Source organism: Mustela nigripes, chromosome 2 (genome assembly GCF_022355385.1).
Source record: "Mustela nigripes isolate SB6536 chromosome 2, MUSNIG.SB6536, whole genome shotgun sequence".
Taxonomy (NCBI): domain Eukaryota; kingdom Metazoa; phylum Chordata; class Mammalia; order Carnivora; family Mustelidae; genus Mustela; species Mustela nigripes.
The window spans coordinates 61,891-76,257 of record NC_081558.1 but is presented as its reverse complement, the minus strand read 5'-3'; the positions used below and the strand labels follow the sequence as shown (position 1 = coordinate 76,257).

The window sequence follows — 14,367 nt, the reverse complement described above, 5'->3', positions numbered from 1 at the left end:
GCGCGGGGTGGGGGCGCCGCGCTACCCCGCCGGGACCCCGCTCGCGCGCCCCCGCGGTGCCGACTCCGGGCGGACGGAGCCCTGAGCGCAGCGGCCGGGGCGTGGGGGCGTCCTCGGGGCGGCCGCCGGCCTTACTGCTCGGAGCCCCTCTGGGCCCGGGGAGCAGGCCCGAGACCCCTCCCCCGAGACCCGGGGGGCCGGAGGGGGCCTGGACTGCGACGCGCCGTCGGGCTCGCCGGGACCGTCCGGGCGGCTGCGCGCCCCGTCAGAGCCGGACGGAAAAGTTTCACTCCGGGGTGGGCTTGCTGTCCCCGGTTTTCTCTCCCGACTTCGTTGGGTGAGACAGGGCGGACCGCTCTCCCCTCGCAGGGCCCCGCGGGGACTGGGGACGGTGCACCTGCCAGGGCCCAGGCCCCGGGACTCGTAGGACGTGGCGTTGCCGTCTGGGCTCGCAAGTTAGGGCCCGCAGACCCCGCGCGGGCTCCTGCCGAAACGGGCCGGGCCCCTGAGGCCGAGAGGACAGGGGGCCCCCCAGACGGGCACCGCGGGCGCGGGCGTGCGCCGCGCGGTTCCGGAGCTGTGTGGGGGGTTCGGGTGTAGCCCAGCGCGGTGGGAATGGCCGTCCTCCCGCACGAGCGAGGGGCAGCAGCAGGTCCTGCGTGTGCGCCGAAGAGGGTGTGGGTGTCTGGGTGCAGGGCGAGATCTCAGCAGCCAGTTGTGCTGGGTGGCTGGTTGCAAAGGGCCCGTAGACAGTTCTCCTTCCTTAGGGGGCGTTTAGGGAAACGGAGGCCTCCTGGGGGTGGTGGCTGACCTGGGAGACCAGAGGCAGAGGCCAGGCCGGGAGGGTGTGTGGGCTCCTGGCTCAGGGGCGCGGGGCGTGTGGGCAGCTCGCCCGCCTGGCTGAGCTGGGGTTGTGGGTCTTGACTCTGCCTTGCAGGGGGCAGAGCCCCTGAAGCCTGCAGAGCCAGCCCACTGCCCAGGGTGTCCCTCTCCCACCTGTTGAGTGTGTGTGCCGGTGCCCTGAAGAGTGAATTTGTGTTGGTTTCCCAGGAGAAGGTCCGTGTGTGACCTCCGTGTGTGAGCTCCACGTGTGCCCGGCTCTGCGCGGCCCGGGGCTCTGGCTGTGAGCGCAGGTCCCAGCGTGCCTGTCCTAAAGGGACTGGTCACTAAAGGGCTGGCAGGCGTGGAGATGTCCGACGTGATGAGCCACAGTCAGCCTCTGCCCGGGACGCCTGTGGCGGTGCCGGAGCCTCCAAGGTTTTGTGATCTTGGGCGGGTGACTCAGTGTCCACAGCGCTAGTGCCCCCATCTCTGAAATGGGAGTGCCCTGGAGGCACGCGTTCTCCTGGTATCTTGGCCGAGTGTCTGATCCTTAGGCAGTCCCTGGTAAGGTCTCACCAGTGAGGACGATGGTTTGTAAGCTGCCAGCACGTGCCGCGTTTTCTCGTTGCCGGGGTCGCGGCCAGCACCTCGCGGGAAGGCGGGAGAGCTGTGCGTTGTCTGCCTCGCGGCACCAGTTGGGTGTTGGAAAGGCCCACCGGCACTGTCTTGGTCTTGGACTTAAAATCCTGCAGGGCTTTGTTTCGTCCTCCCCGGGACCCTCGGCTCAGTGACGCAGTCGCTGCCACGTCCCCCGCCGCCGCTCTTGGGTGCCCTTCCGTCTCCACCTGGGGGCGGGGGACTCCTCTGTCTCGCCTCCGTGCTGTGTCTGCCTGCTCCCGCTGGTTTGTTCTCTGTGTTCTGGTGAGACTGGTGACTCGCGTGGGTGGGGACAGGCAGAACCTGTTTCCCCATGGACCGCGGCGCACCCAGGGCCTTTCTCCTCACCTGGCCCGGCGTAGGTGTTCCGTGGTCCGTGGGGCTCTTCCTCTTCGCTGTCATTGTGTATCGCTGTCAGACTCATGGTGTCAGAACAATGGTTGGCCCCACTCAGGCTCCTCACTGGCCGCCCTGACCCTCGGTTGCTGGCTGGGGCTGGAGCCGGCCTGGGGGAAGGAAGCGTCCCTGCTCACATGTGGCTGGGACCCCTCCCCATGGCCTCTCTCTGTGGCTTGGGCTTCCTCCCAGCGTGGCGGCTGGTGACTGTCCCAGACGATACCCGATGGAGACTGAGCTGCATTTTAAGTCCCAGGGAGCCGCCTGCCCTAAGTCCCAGGCCCATCTGGGTCTCCAGGGAGGGGGCCCAGAACTCTGCTTCTGGAAGGGGGAGCCATGCCCGGGTCCCAGGGGGAGGAGAGCACGTGGGGGCCGCCATGGTGTCGCCATGGGTTATGCTGGGAAGGGCAGTGGGAGGAGCTGGCCGGGGGAGAAAGGCCCTGCATTCCAGTCTCCTGGTGACTGGCCTCTGCGTCGGAGCCGTCGGGGTCCCACGAGACAGGGCTGAAGAGCTGGCTTGTCCTTGCCGAGACCTGGCTTCCCCACTCCTCTGGGACCCCATCTGCACGTTCCTTTGCTCCTTCCTCCCGTACTTTTTTTTCTAACCTGAAATTCCTTGAGCTCGCTCCCCGTCCTGTTTTTTCTTCCGCTTTAGCAAAGTGGGCTTTGGCTCTGCTGGAAACATCCCTAGTGTTCTCAACAAAGGTTGTAGAGGGCCTGGGAATCCCACTGTTGAGGGTGGGCTTACGTCTCCAGGTCAGATGTTGGGGCAGGGGAGGGAAGAGAATCATGAAGTCAGCGTTCCTTGGTGAGTGTCGAGGAACCCCGAGTCATCTGGGAATGAACCTGCAGATCTGAGGCCATGGGGAGCTCCGAGCAGCCCCCCACCCCCGCCCCTGGGACGGACCCCCGTAGGGACAGAGCATCCCTGCTGGTAGAGGCTGCGCACACACGCATACACGCACACACTCCTCACCCCAGAGAAGCGGGGGCTCATTCCCTCCCGGCTTCGTGGTCCTCACCTTTGCAGCGTTGTCTGTGCAGCGGCACGTCCGCAGAGGGTCTCTGAGTCCGCGCCTGAGGGACGCGGCTTCTGTGCCGTGTGAGCCGGGTGAGCGACCTGATCTCCCTGAGCTGTGGCTCCTCGATTCTCCTGGGAGGAGAAGGATCCCACGAGGGCTGGAGGATCTCTCGAGGATCCAGCGAGGGCATCCTGAGAAAGCTTTCTCCGTGTCCGTAACTTGATTTCATTATTCAGATCTCGTGCGCGTGTGCGCGTGCGTGTGTGTTCCCGTGTGCGTGCGCACATGCGTGCGCACAGGTAGCTTAGCTGAGGTTTATTCGTACGGTTCTCTCGTCCTCGTGTGCGGAGTTCAGTGGTTTTCAGCACATCTGGAGCTGTGTGACCATCAGCGGTCACCTTTGGAACCTGCCGCGTCCCCAGAGCGGTCCCGTCCCTTCAGCCGTCCCCTCCCCCGCCCCCGGCCCCCGAGAGCCCCCTTCCTGTCCGTGGAGGAGCCTGGTCTGGACGTGTCGCACGCGTGGACTCACACTCCATGTGGCCTCCTGTGTCTGGTCCCCTCCCTGCGCGTCGCGGGCTCGGGGCCGGCCCTGGAGTAGTGCGTGGGGGCCTCGCTCCTGGTGGCGGCTGGGGACGCCCATGCTTCTGCTCGTCTTCCTCCGCTGGTGGACGTTTGTGTCCTTCCCATCTCCGGCCCTTGTGAAGGTCCCACTGTGGACGTCCACATGCGCGCTGTAGTGGACCCGTGTGTCCCTTCTCCCGTGGACCTCCCTCCCCTCCTCGGTTTCGGGGTGGGTGCCCGGGGAGTTAGACTGACAAGGGGCAGGTGATCGAGAGAGAAGTAAGCGCAGTCGGGGGACGCACGTAGCACACGCCCTGCAGGAGCAGCACAGGGCGTCACCCCGGGGTGGGCAGAGCTCGGGCTCCTGTGGCATCTCTACAGAAGCGCAGCCCCCGTGGACCGAGTGTCATGACGCAGAAGGACGCGGAGTGTGTCTGGGCCCCAGGTCATGGGAAGCCGGATACGCGGGAGCCGGTGGAAGGCCAGGCTGGGCAGTCGGGTGTGTCTGTGCAGGTGAGCTCGGTGCTGAGCTGCCCCCTACCTGGTTTGGGGGTGGGGGAGGCACCCACTCAGGGACCTACGCCTGCCTTGAAGCAGCCCAGGCCGACACAGACCCCATCCTGGGTCTGTCTTTGCTTGGTTGGCTTCGTCTCGGAGTGACCCGTGCGCTGGGCCGACCCCTCGTGTCTGGCAAGTGGAGGATGTGCTGGGTGGTCTGTCACCGTGCCGGCCTGCGGGGCCGCCGAGCGCCTGCCCTCCTTGGGCTCCCTCCTCCGCTTGGCTTCCTTCCGAGGAGCCCTTCTCCGTGTGCTCACGGGCCACCGAGTGTGTCTCTGGGGGTTTGGATCCCTTTCCCATTTTGCTTTTCCATTAGTGAGTCGTAGCGGGTCCCTTTTCGTGATGTGCGGCCCCCGGTTGCCTCTGAGGACTGTCTTCTCACTTCCTCCTGATGTCCTTCCCGGTGGAGACGTCTGTCGATGGACTTTTCCTCTCGTTGCCTGTGCTTTTGGCGCTCTGAGGAACCGTGGTGTGTGTCCAGGGAAACAGGTGATTCCTGTGTTTTCCTCTAAGAGCTCCCTGGTTTTCGCTCTCACCCTGAAGGTCTTGGGTCCATCGTGGGCTCCCTTGTGTGCAGTGCCAGCAAGCACGTGGCCCTCCTGTCGTCCCGGCACCGTGTGTCACGGACGTTCCCCACGGAGCCGTTCTGTCCCCTTGTCGAGACTCAGTCGGAAGTGACCCGGTCGGTTTGTTTCTGGGTTCTCCAGTCTGTCCTTTTGATTCATCTGTCCAGCTTCGTGTAGCGCCACACTGCTCTGATTCCTGTGGCTCTGTTGTACTTTCAAACCAGGAACTCTTCTACCTCAAGATTGTTTGGGCTTATCTGGGTCCCTTGACTTTTCCTGTGAAGTTTGGGATCTGTTCATCAGTTTCTGCCTGGAAGCCAAGGGGGGCTCTCCCCGCTGAGGCCTCTTCCTGGGGCTGCCCGGGCAGTGGGGCTCTGCGCTGTACGTGCTCCCAGGTGTCCTACAGGGACCTGCCAAGCCAACTTTGCTTCTCTTCCTCCGTAGGCCTCCTCACTGGAAAGGCAGAGCCCTGGTGTGGCGTCCTGCCTCGCTCACAGCCTGTGCCCCGGGGAGCCCAGCCTGCAGACAGCGGCAGGTACCTTCCTCGCCCTTCCCCTGCCCCGCCCAGGGCCACCAGGGCCTCTGTGGGTGTGACAGACTGCATCTCGCCCAGCTGGGCAGAGCCGGACACCGTGTGCAGGCTCCCAGAGTCCAAGGACGGGTGTGAGCCGAGCGGCTGGGACGCCCCCTCGTCCTCTGGTGGCGGCAGGACAGCCGAGGAGAGGACCAGAGGGTCCTGGGGTGGCCTGCTGGCCTGGTGGGCACTTACCTTAGCCAAGGCAGGAAGATGGGGTTTTGGTGCTGGGGGGGCACTCTTCCCGGGTGCTCTGCACCCCCCACCCCCCACGCTGGGCCCTGGCAGCTCCCCCTCCTCCTGTGTGTGGCCCCAGGCGGAGGGAGGAGGCCAGCCTTGGCCTTCCCGTCTCCCTGGCCTGGGTGGACAGAGCCCTCGCCACTCCCTTTAGTCTTTGTTGTCCTTGACTGTGACTTACTGAAGACCAGAATGGAGAGAGACGAACACATCCTGGTTCTTTCGGGAAAACCAATCATCTGGTCACGTCTGCCAGCCGTTGGCCCGTGCCGGGTCTTGTGGCTGTGGCTCTGCTGAGCAGGAGGGCGGATGGGCGCTTGTCGGGCCTTCTGCGTGTCCCCCGCACCCTGCTGCCCCTGCGGGGCACACCACCGGCGGCGGGTCCGTGTTCCCAGAGCTGGAGGCCCCGCCCGACGGGGAGCCGGGTCCTTCTGCAGTTTGGGCCGCCCGGGTGCTCGTCTCTGCCTGGTCTGTGGCCTCCTCCCCGCTCCGCCATAGGGGTCTGCGGTGACGGAGACCGAGAGGCTCCCCGCACGTCCCGCATGTGTGTGTGCGGTCAGCTGGCTGTGCTCTTCCCTCCACGGCCTTGCTGTCTCTCCCTCATGACCGCGTGGTGCTGACCAGAGCGCCGCACGCTCACGGGCAGCCGTGCACTCGCACCTCACGCACACACTGCCCTTCCCCTGTGTGTGCGTGAGCACATGAGTGCACTTGGCCACAGGCTGTGGGGCTTGACCCTGGTGACAGCCTGGCCGCTGGCGTGTCCTCCCTGGCCGTCCCCTGGCCCGTGTGATGGTTGGGGTGCAGTTTCGAGCAGCTCACACCGGTGCCGTCTCCTCTCAGTGGTGTCCATGGGCTCTGCGGACCATCAGTTCAACCTCGTGGAGATCCTGTCCCAGAACTACGGCCTCCAGGAGCCGTGCGAGCCGGCCGCAGGAGACCCCGAGAAGCCTGAAGGGGAGCTGGAGAAGGACTTCATAGCCCAGGTACTCGGCTGAGCGGGTCCCTCTGCCCTTGTGTGGGGGGGCCTCCTGGGCCAGACCCCCGGCTGTTCAGATCTCAGCGTCTGTGTGTCTGTCTGGGCAGCACGAGGCGCTGTGCTAGGAGCTGAGGTCATGGGGGGTCAGGCCAGACCCGGTCGTGCTCCTGGGGCTTTAGGGCTCTAGGCATTAAACTCACTGCTCTTTTTTGGTCTCAGAATCCTCTTTATGTTCTTAAAAATTCTTGAGGATTTCAAAGAGCTTCGTAAAGGTTATACAGTAAATGTCTTGTTAATAGAAATACCAGTTGCTTATGAACATGAAAAAAGAAATCGGGATGCTTGGGCGGTGTGGTTGGTGACGTGTCTGAGTCTCGGTTTCGGCTCGGGTCCTGATCTCAGGGTCCTGGGATCAAGCCCCGCGTCCAGCTTCTCCCTCTGCTTCTGCCACTCCCCTGCTTTCTCTTTTTCTCTCTCTCTCAAATAAATAAATCTTTAAAAATAAAAAAATAAAATAAATCTTTAAAAATAAAAAAAATCTTTAAAAAATAAAAAATAACTTTTCTAAAATAAAAACAGGCTGGGGATGCCTGGGTGGTGTGGTCGGTTTTGAGCGTCTGACTCTTGGTGTCAGCTCAGGTCCTGATCTCGTGGTGGGATCAACCACGGGTGGGGAGTCTGCTTGGGATTCTCTCTCTCCCTCTCTCCCTCTCCCCCGTGTTCTCACTCTCTGTTATCTCTCTCTGGAGTAAATGAACCATTGGAACTTCATCAAGATCAAAAGCTTTTGCACAGCAAAGGAAACAGTGGACAAAACAAAAAAAAAAAAAAACAACCCCAACAGAATGCAAGAGGATATTTGCAAATGTTTTATCACATAAAGGGCTAGTATTCAGAATCTATAAAGAACTTATCAAACTCAACACCCAAAGAACAAGTAATTCAATCAAGAAATGGGCAGAGGACATGAACAGACATTTCTGCAAAGAAGACATCCAGATGGCCAACAGACACATGAAAAAGTGCTCCATATCACTCGGCATCAGGGAAATACAGATCAAAACCACGATGAGATGCCACCTCACACCGGTCAGAACGGCTAGAATTAACCAGTCAGGAAATGACAGATGCTGGCGAGGATGCGGAGAAAGGGGAACCTCCTACCCTGTTGCGAATGCAAGCTGGTGCGGCCCCTCTGGAAAACGGTGTGGAGTTTCCTCAAGAAGTTAAAAATAGAGGACCTGGCAATCGCACTAGGGGGTATTTATCCGAGATTCAAACGTAGTGATCCGAAGGGGCACGTGCACCTGAGTGTTCCTAGCAGCAACGTCCACAATAGCCCGACTATGGAAGGAGCTGAGATGCTGTTCAGCAGATGAACAGATAAAGGAGATGTGGTCCACAGATACAGTGGAATACTATGCAGCCGTCACACCCCCCCAGTCTTGCCATTTGCGACGTGGATGGAACTAGAGGCTATTATGCAGGTGAAATAAGTCAATCGGAGAAAGATGCTTATCATATGATCTCACTTGTGTGGAGTTTAAGAAACAAAACAGTATCATAGGGGAAGAGAGGATAAAATAAAAATCAGAGAGGGAGGCAAACCGTGAGCGACTCTAACTCTAGGAAATGCACTGAGGGGTGGGGGATGGGTTAGCCCAGTGACCGGCACCAGGGGGGCCCATGATGTGGTGGGCAGTGGAGGTGGAGTGGAGTCACATGCAGTTGAGTCGTTAAACTCGGCCTCTGAAACTAAAATGCACTGTCTGTTAACTAAAGTGAATTTAAATAAAACAAGTACTGAAAATGGAATAAATAAATAAATCTTAAAAAAAAAAAAAAACCACAACAGGTTGGGGAGAGGAGTGGAAAACTTCCTCTTTCTGTAAATGCAGAAGCAGACAGGAGACCCCAGCGGCTGTCTTTAAGGCAGACCCGTTCATCTGTGATCCTTTTGGTTGAAGTGTGAATCCGGCCCTTCCTAGATGAGGGGAGGTAGTCACCCACCTTCTAAGACAAGGTGGGTCCACGTCCAGTAAGTGGTGCGGTGGTTGCAGAGTGCTTTTTGCAACCGTGTTCTGTGAACTTTCTGGGTGTGGTTGCGTTGGAACCCAGTGGTGGTGAACTTGGGGTGGCTCTTCCCCCGTGGGATCCTGTTCCCTCCTGCATGGTGAGAGGTCTGCCCCATACGGGCTCTCCAGCCTGCCCTTCTTGCAAACGTAAGCTCACGCTACAAAATCTAGGAAACCACTCGTTAGTACCGTGGATGGGGGGGGCTTTAAGCCACGTGGCTGTGGAGGCCAGCAGTCTGCGTTCATGTCTGGCAGGGCCGCTTCTGGTGAGGGCCCTCTTCTTGGCTTACACGTGGCTGCCTTCTCTCTGTGTCCTCACGTGGCCGAGAGCGAACACAGCACGCTGTCCGGGGTCTCTTCAAGGACCCGACCCTGCTGGATCAGAGGCACATCCTCACGTCCGATGGCACTAATTCTTCCTGCGAAGGTCTGTCTCCAGATACAGTCACGTTGGGGTTAGTGGCTTAGCACGTGACTTCTCAGTTCATGGCGATGTCAGCACTGATTTAACCAAACGGGCCCCAAGCGCTGGGAGCTTTTTATTAGCAGTAATAATACTGCGTCTTCCTAGTCTGGTGCCACGTGTCGCTTGGTGCCACTCTGGTCCTATAACCAAGGACAGAAGTCTTAGGGAAAAAAAAACAATTTAAAAAGTTTAAAATGAATTTAAAATGTTTCAAAATTAACCAAAAACTAAAACCAGCTATGTATTAAGTACATCTCCTAGGTTTTCTTCAGATAGAATTTTAAAAAACTGATTAAAATCAGAGAAAGATAAATGCTGCATTACTCATATGGGGAATTTAAGAAGCAAAACAGATGAACATAGGGGAAGGGAAGGAAAGAGAAAGTCCGATGAAAACAGGAGACAAACCACAGAGACGCCCGACCCCAGGGAACGAGCTGGGCTGCGGGGGAGGGACAGGGCGGGTGGGGGTGAGCACTGGCTGTCCCGTGCCGCTGATGGGTCTCTGAATTCTACCCCGAAACCAAGGCTACGCTGTGAGTTAACTAAGTTGAAAATAAATTTAAAAAAACAAAACCTGATTAAGAAAGAATATAATTTCCAAGATAAAGGCAGAGACACTGCCGTTCTGTATCAGCTTAAACAATACTGCAGGTTTACCAAGCTCCTGGTGTCAGATCCAGATTTTCCAAAATTCAAGTTTTTTGCTCAAAAGCCTGAGTTTTGCTGTTACAGCAGGCACAGGGGGTCGTCTGGAGGAGACGCCTGTGTGGGGCCAGACAGGAGGCCCGTTGCCCCCGCATCGCCCCCTTCCAGCCCGTGTGTCCTGCGAGAGCGGGGCCGCTGCCCCCGGAACCCTGGGGCACTCTGGGCTGTGGCTGGCACTCCCAAGTGCCCCCTTTGCTCACGTGGGAAAGGCGAATGGTGTTCGTGGAGCACATGAGTGAGATCCGGAGCGAGGCCCAGGGCCCCTGGGAGGAGGGACGCCCACCGGGACTGTGGGGTGCTGTGCCCCTGGGGCTCGCTTCGTCAGCCCGTGCGCGAGTCGGAGGACTGGAATAATGCTGTCCATTCCCCGGAGCGTTGCTGCGGAGGGGTCCCGGGCACATGCCGGGATCCCTGGGCCCCCTGTTCTCCCCAGCAGAAGCACAGAGAGCAGGAGGCGTCAGGAACGTCCCTGTCAGTGGGGTCCTGGGAAGGTGGGGGGGGCGAGGATGTCGGGGGACTGACGGGGTCCCCGGGGGAGGACACAGTGCGGCCGGACGGCGCCAGCTCAGGAGAGGAAGGCGACGCTCATGCCCGTCGTCCTCCCAGTGGGCTTCCTGGGGCCCCGGAGCCTCACCGTGTCCGTGCCCTGTGGTGGGCCGCAGCCTCCCTCCCTGTTCAGCTGGGCTGGGGGTGCTGGGGGGGGCAGGCCCGCCGTGTCTCTGTTGTGTCCGTGTGGCCGGACCACTCCCTGCTTGTACTGAGGGCTGCTTTTAACCCGACGTGGCTGTTGGGTTTTACTGGCTGGCCCTTTGCCGTTGGTCCGGATGTCGGTCATGTTTCCCTTCTGATGGAGTGACGTCCCGCGTCATGCTGGCTTTGCAGACGTGAGGCCTCCTCCGTACTGGGGTTAAGCCTGGGCCGGACCCTGTGGAGTGGGGAGGCCTGCCCTGGACCCGCCCTTTGAGGCTGGGGACCGGGGGCACAGAGCAGGGTTCTCGGGGATCAGGTGTCTGGTCCCTGCCTCTCCACGGGGCTGGGGGTCTCTGGATGCAGGACCGGGGTCTGGCTGGGGGTGGCTGCTGTGACCTTGAGCAGCCCCTCCTGACACAGCCCTGACCCCCGCAGAGCAGTGACATGCCCCTGGATGAGCTGCTCGCCCTCTACGGCTACGAGGCCTCAGACCCCGTCTCCGAGCAGGAGAGCGAGGGTAGCGACACCACCGCCCGCCTCCCAGACATGACCCTGGACAAGGTGAGCGGACGGGGGCAGGGCTGGGAGGGTAGGTGAGGGCAGCGTGGAGACCAGCCAGGAGGAGGAGGAGGGGGCGGCTCCGCTCTCTGGGTCCCAACAGGGCAGGGGACAGTGGGGCGGGCTTCGTCACCGCAGGGGAAGACCACCTGCTCCGTGGGGAGAGCTGGGACTCTCGTTCCCAGCCCGCAAGGCTCGCAGGGGCCCCTCGCTGGCGCCCGGTGCCCGGTGCCCGGTGCCCGGCCTCTCCGTCGGCGAGAGGGAGGGCTGGCCCAGGCGCGCGGGTGTCCGGAGTGGGCCTGCGGTGTCAGTCACCGTGTTTGCGCCGTTACTGTGACTGTTCTCTGGAGACGGTGGAAACAAACCACAAACAGGTTTTCTGCTTTCTTGTTAAAAGGAACAGATAGCGAAGGATTTGCTTTCGGGGGAAGAAGAGGAAGAGACACAGTCGTCAGCCGATGACCTGACCCCGTCTGTGACCTCCCATGAGGCCTCCGACCTTTTTCCCAGCCAGAGTGGATGTAGGTGTCTCTCTGCCCTGCCCTTGGCCAGGCGGGGCTCCGGGGCTGCAGGCGGGAGGGGCCCTGAGCTGGGCACGTGTGCCCAGACGCTTTGGACCCTGAGGGCGCCCTGACCTCAGTCGGAGCTGCCTGGGGCTTCCTGCCTTTCCCATGACCTGCGGTCGCTGATCTGAGGAGGGAGCAGGTTGGTTCCTGAAACTGCAAGTCTGTGGATCCGGGGCAGTGCCTGGAGACCATCCTCCCCTGGCCCTGGCCGCCGGGACCGCCTGCGTGGCTGGCCGCGGAAGGTGCCGTGGCTCGGGACCCGGCATGGTGGTCACCGCCACGGGGCAGACCTCCTGGGTCCCCAGTCCGTGCCCGTTGCACAGTCCTGTCTGGCCAGGGGTGGGCCGTGTTCCGTCTCAGGGACGGAGAGTCGGGGGGCAGGTAGGGAGATGCCCCAGGGCCCGCTAGCCTGGGTGGGCCACCCAGGGCCACGGCGCAGCTCAGCCTCTCTCCTCTCCTGGAAGCCTGCTTCCTGGGCAATGCAGACGAAGAGCGTGGCTCGCCCACGTCGTCCGACACGGAGGAGGACGCCCTTCCTGCCAACAAATGTAAGAAGGTGAGTGGCCCTGACCCCTGAGCTGCGCTGGGGACCGGGGACTTGCGCAGCAGCTGTGGCCCTGTGCTGCGGCCCGAGCTCCCGTCTTGCGGCCTTTGGGCTGGACCTCAGCCAACTGGGGTCCTGCGGCCTCGCCCTCCCTTGCCCCGAGACTGGCCGTACCAGACACTGTCACACCCACCCATGCTTTCCTCTGCCTCTCGTGCTCAGGACCCCAGGACTGGTCTGTGGCCAGATGGCACAGGGGAGCCCTGGGCTCTGGTGGCCACCCTGGGGCCCCGTCAGCCCAGACTGTCTCGGGTCTTTGCCTTCACAGGAGATCATGGTTGGGCCTCAGTTCCAAGCCGACCTCAGCGGCCTGCAGTTGGACCGCCATGGTGAGAAATGTAAGTGGGGCTGGTGGTTGTGGGAGACGGGGGGGAGGAGACCCGAGAGCCCCATTAGCCGGGAAGGGCCTGGCTGCCTGCCTCCTGGAGCACGTCCCAATCCTTGGAGGGAATCTGAGGGGTGGGAGGACCTGGCGGCGTCCCCTCCCTGCTCCCTGTCCCTCAGCTCAGCTGCGTGGTCCTGCCGCACCCCAGGCCACCCCAGGCCGCCGTCCTCGGCTCCCCCTGCCCCCGGCTCCGCCCACCCCGTCCTGCCCGGGCCGTCCTCGGCTCTGCGGGCGTGCTCACCTTTCCCCGCTCGGGTCTTGCCGTGTCTGGGCCTCGTCCCAGGTGTCCTTCAGAGACAGGTGTCCCCTGCCGTGTGCTGTCCTTAGGGTGCTCTGCATCCCCAACCCGATGTCCCCACTGGAACGTGGAGCGAGGCCTGTTGTCCTTGGAGATAGGTGCTGCCGTGTTTGCTTACAGGGGAAGAAAAGGGGAGTGAAGTCAGCTGGCTGTCGAGCCGAGTCTTGTTTTCCCGGCCCCACGGGCCCTGCGGTTTGGGGCTGGCACCCCGGGCTCAGGAGTCTCCCAGGATGATTCAGCCCCTGAGACTGGCAGTGAGGGGGGCAGATGGAGGAGACAAGGCCTCTCAGCAGAGACACGGAGGCCCCGGGCTGGAAGCCGGGACGTGGTCGTGGCGGCATGTGCTTGCTGGGCCGTAAGCGGTGGTGGGGGGAGGCAGGACGGCGCCGGTCAGCTGGGTTGTGGAACCATGCGGTGAGTCTCTGTGAATTGAGGACGCGTGACACCCTCCCCCAGACAAGGGCAGCCGTGCACACTTCCTAGCCCCTTCCTCCAAGAGTCCTGAGCACGTGCAAACCTCCGTCTGGGGCCCCAGCCTTGGGGCCTCTGCCTTTTCCAGGGAATGGCCGGTCCTTGGTCCCGAGGTGTCCCTCTGCCCCCCAGCAGAGGTTAAATCTGTGCGTGTGGCACATGGGCCTCGTGGCTGTGGCGTGCTGTGTCCTGGAGTGTCCGTTGTGCTGGTGGAGTATGGGTGTGTCCGTGCGGCTCCGAGCGGGTCCACGCTGCTTCTGGGACGGGTGATGGGAGTCGTGGCCCTGTCGGTGCACGTCCCACACACGCTGCGGGGTCTCTAGCTGAGGAAGGGAGTCTCGTTGTGGCTTTAACTGGCGAGTCTCTGGGACTAGGTTGAGCAGCCGCTGCAGACGTCTGTCCAGGCCCCTGCTCGAGGCTCTTTCTGCGGTTTCAGTGGAATCGCCTTTCCCTTCCCGATCCATGTGTCCCTCTGGTGTTCCGGACACGAGGCCGCCATGGGCTGTGGGCACCGCCGTCTGGTCGTTAGCGTTAGCTCCGGCCGTGCCGTGCGGGGGCCGTGAAGGCGTCCTTGCAAAGGCCAATGCCGCCACCTTCCCCGCCACGCGGGAAGCAGCAGCCTTGCTTGCTCGTCGAGTGTGTGGTTGGGGCGGGGGTCCGGAGGCCTCCAGCCTGTGCTTTGCTCCGGCCCGCGCCGAGTGGCCCGTTGCACGTGCGTATGTTGGGTTTCTGCCCGCTGGTCTCTTGTGGGACCTGGCTGTCCCCGCGCTGTCTTCGTCATCGTGAGTGGCGCTGGAGACGATGTCTGTCCTCCAGCCTTGGGCCTGGTCGTGCGTCTGTATAAGCCGCTCGTGAGCTTGTTGGCAGCTCGATTTCGATGAGGGCTGTGCCGAACCCCGAGGTTACTCGTGGGTCGTCCTTCCGGGGACGCCGTCGACCCCTGCAGACCCCGCGTGCCGTTCCCCTCCTGAAACCGGCGGTGGTGTTTCTGCTGCACGCCTGGTCGCACCTCATGGCCCGTCTGTGCTGGTGCGAACCATCTTCGGAAAAATGTCACGTCGGTTGGTTTCTCTCCGTAGAGATGCGGTTTGTAGTTTCAGTCGGTCTTGCGCACAGGGAGTTCGCTAACTCGCTGTTCCACGTCGGTTCTCCGTGGTTCTTCTGCATTCTCGTG

The 14,367-nt window shown here is 61.6% G+C and overlaps 1 protein-coding gene across 4 annotated transcripts in view; it reads left to right on the top strand.

Moving 5' to 3' along the window:
* Nucleotides 1–69: 69 nt before the first annotated feature.
* MIER2 (MIER family member 2) overlaps nt 70–14,367 on the top strand; it is a 21,029-nt gene continuing 6,731 nt past the window's right edge. Inside the window, exons 1-8 of one of the 4 annotated variants that reach the window (XM_059388403.1) lie at nt 3,824–3,971; nt 4,560–4,698; nt 5,027–5,117; nt 6,237–6,379; nt 10,747–10,872; nt 11,267–11,390; nt 11,900–11,991; nt 12,308–12,377. In XM_059388403.1, coding sequence (XP_059244386.1) covers nt 3,907–3,971; nt 4,560–4,698; nt 5,027–5,117; nt 6,237–6,379; nt 10,747–10,872; nt 11,267–11,390; nt 11,900–11,991; nt 12,308–12,377 — 850 coding nt within the window. In that variant the 5' untranslated portion in view covers nt 3,824–3,906. Of the gene's footprint in view, nt 338–3,823; nt 3,972–4,559; nt 4,699–5,026; nt 5,118–6,236; nt 6,380–10,746; nt 10,873–11,266; nt 11,391–11,899; nt 11,992–12,307; nt 12,378–14,367 lie in introns of those variants that run through there. The other 3 variants (XM_059388404.1, XM_059388405.1, XM_059388402.1) reach the window with 3 other exon arrangements.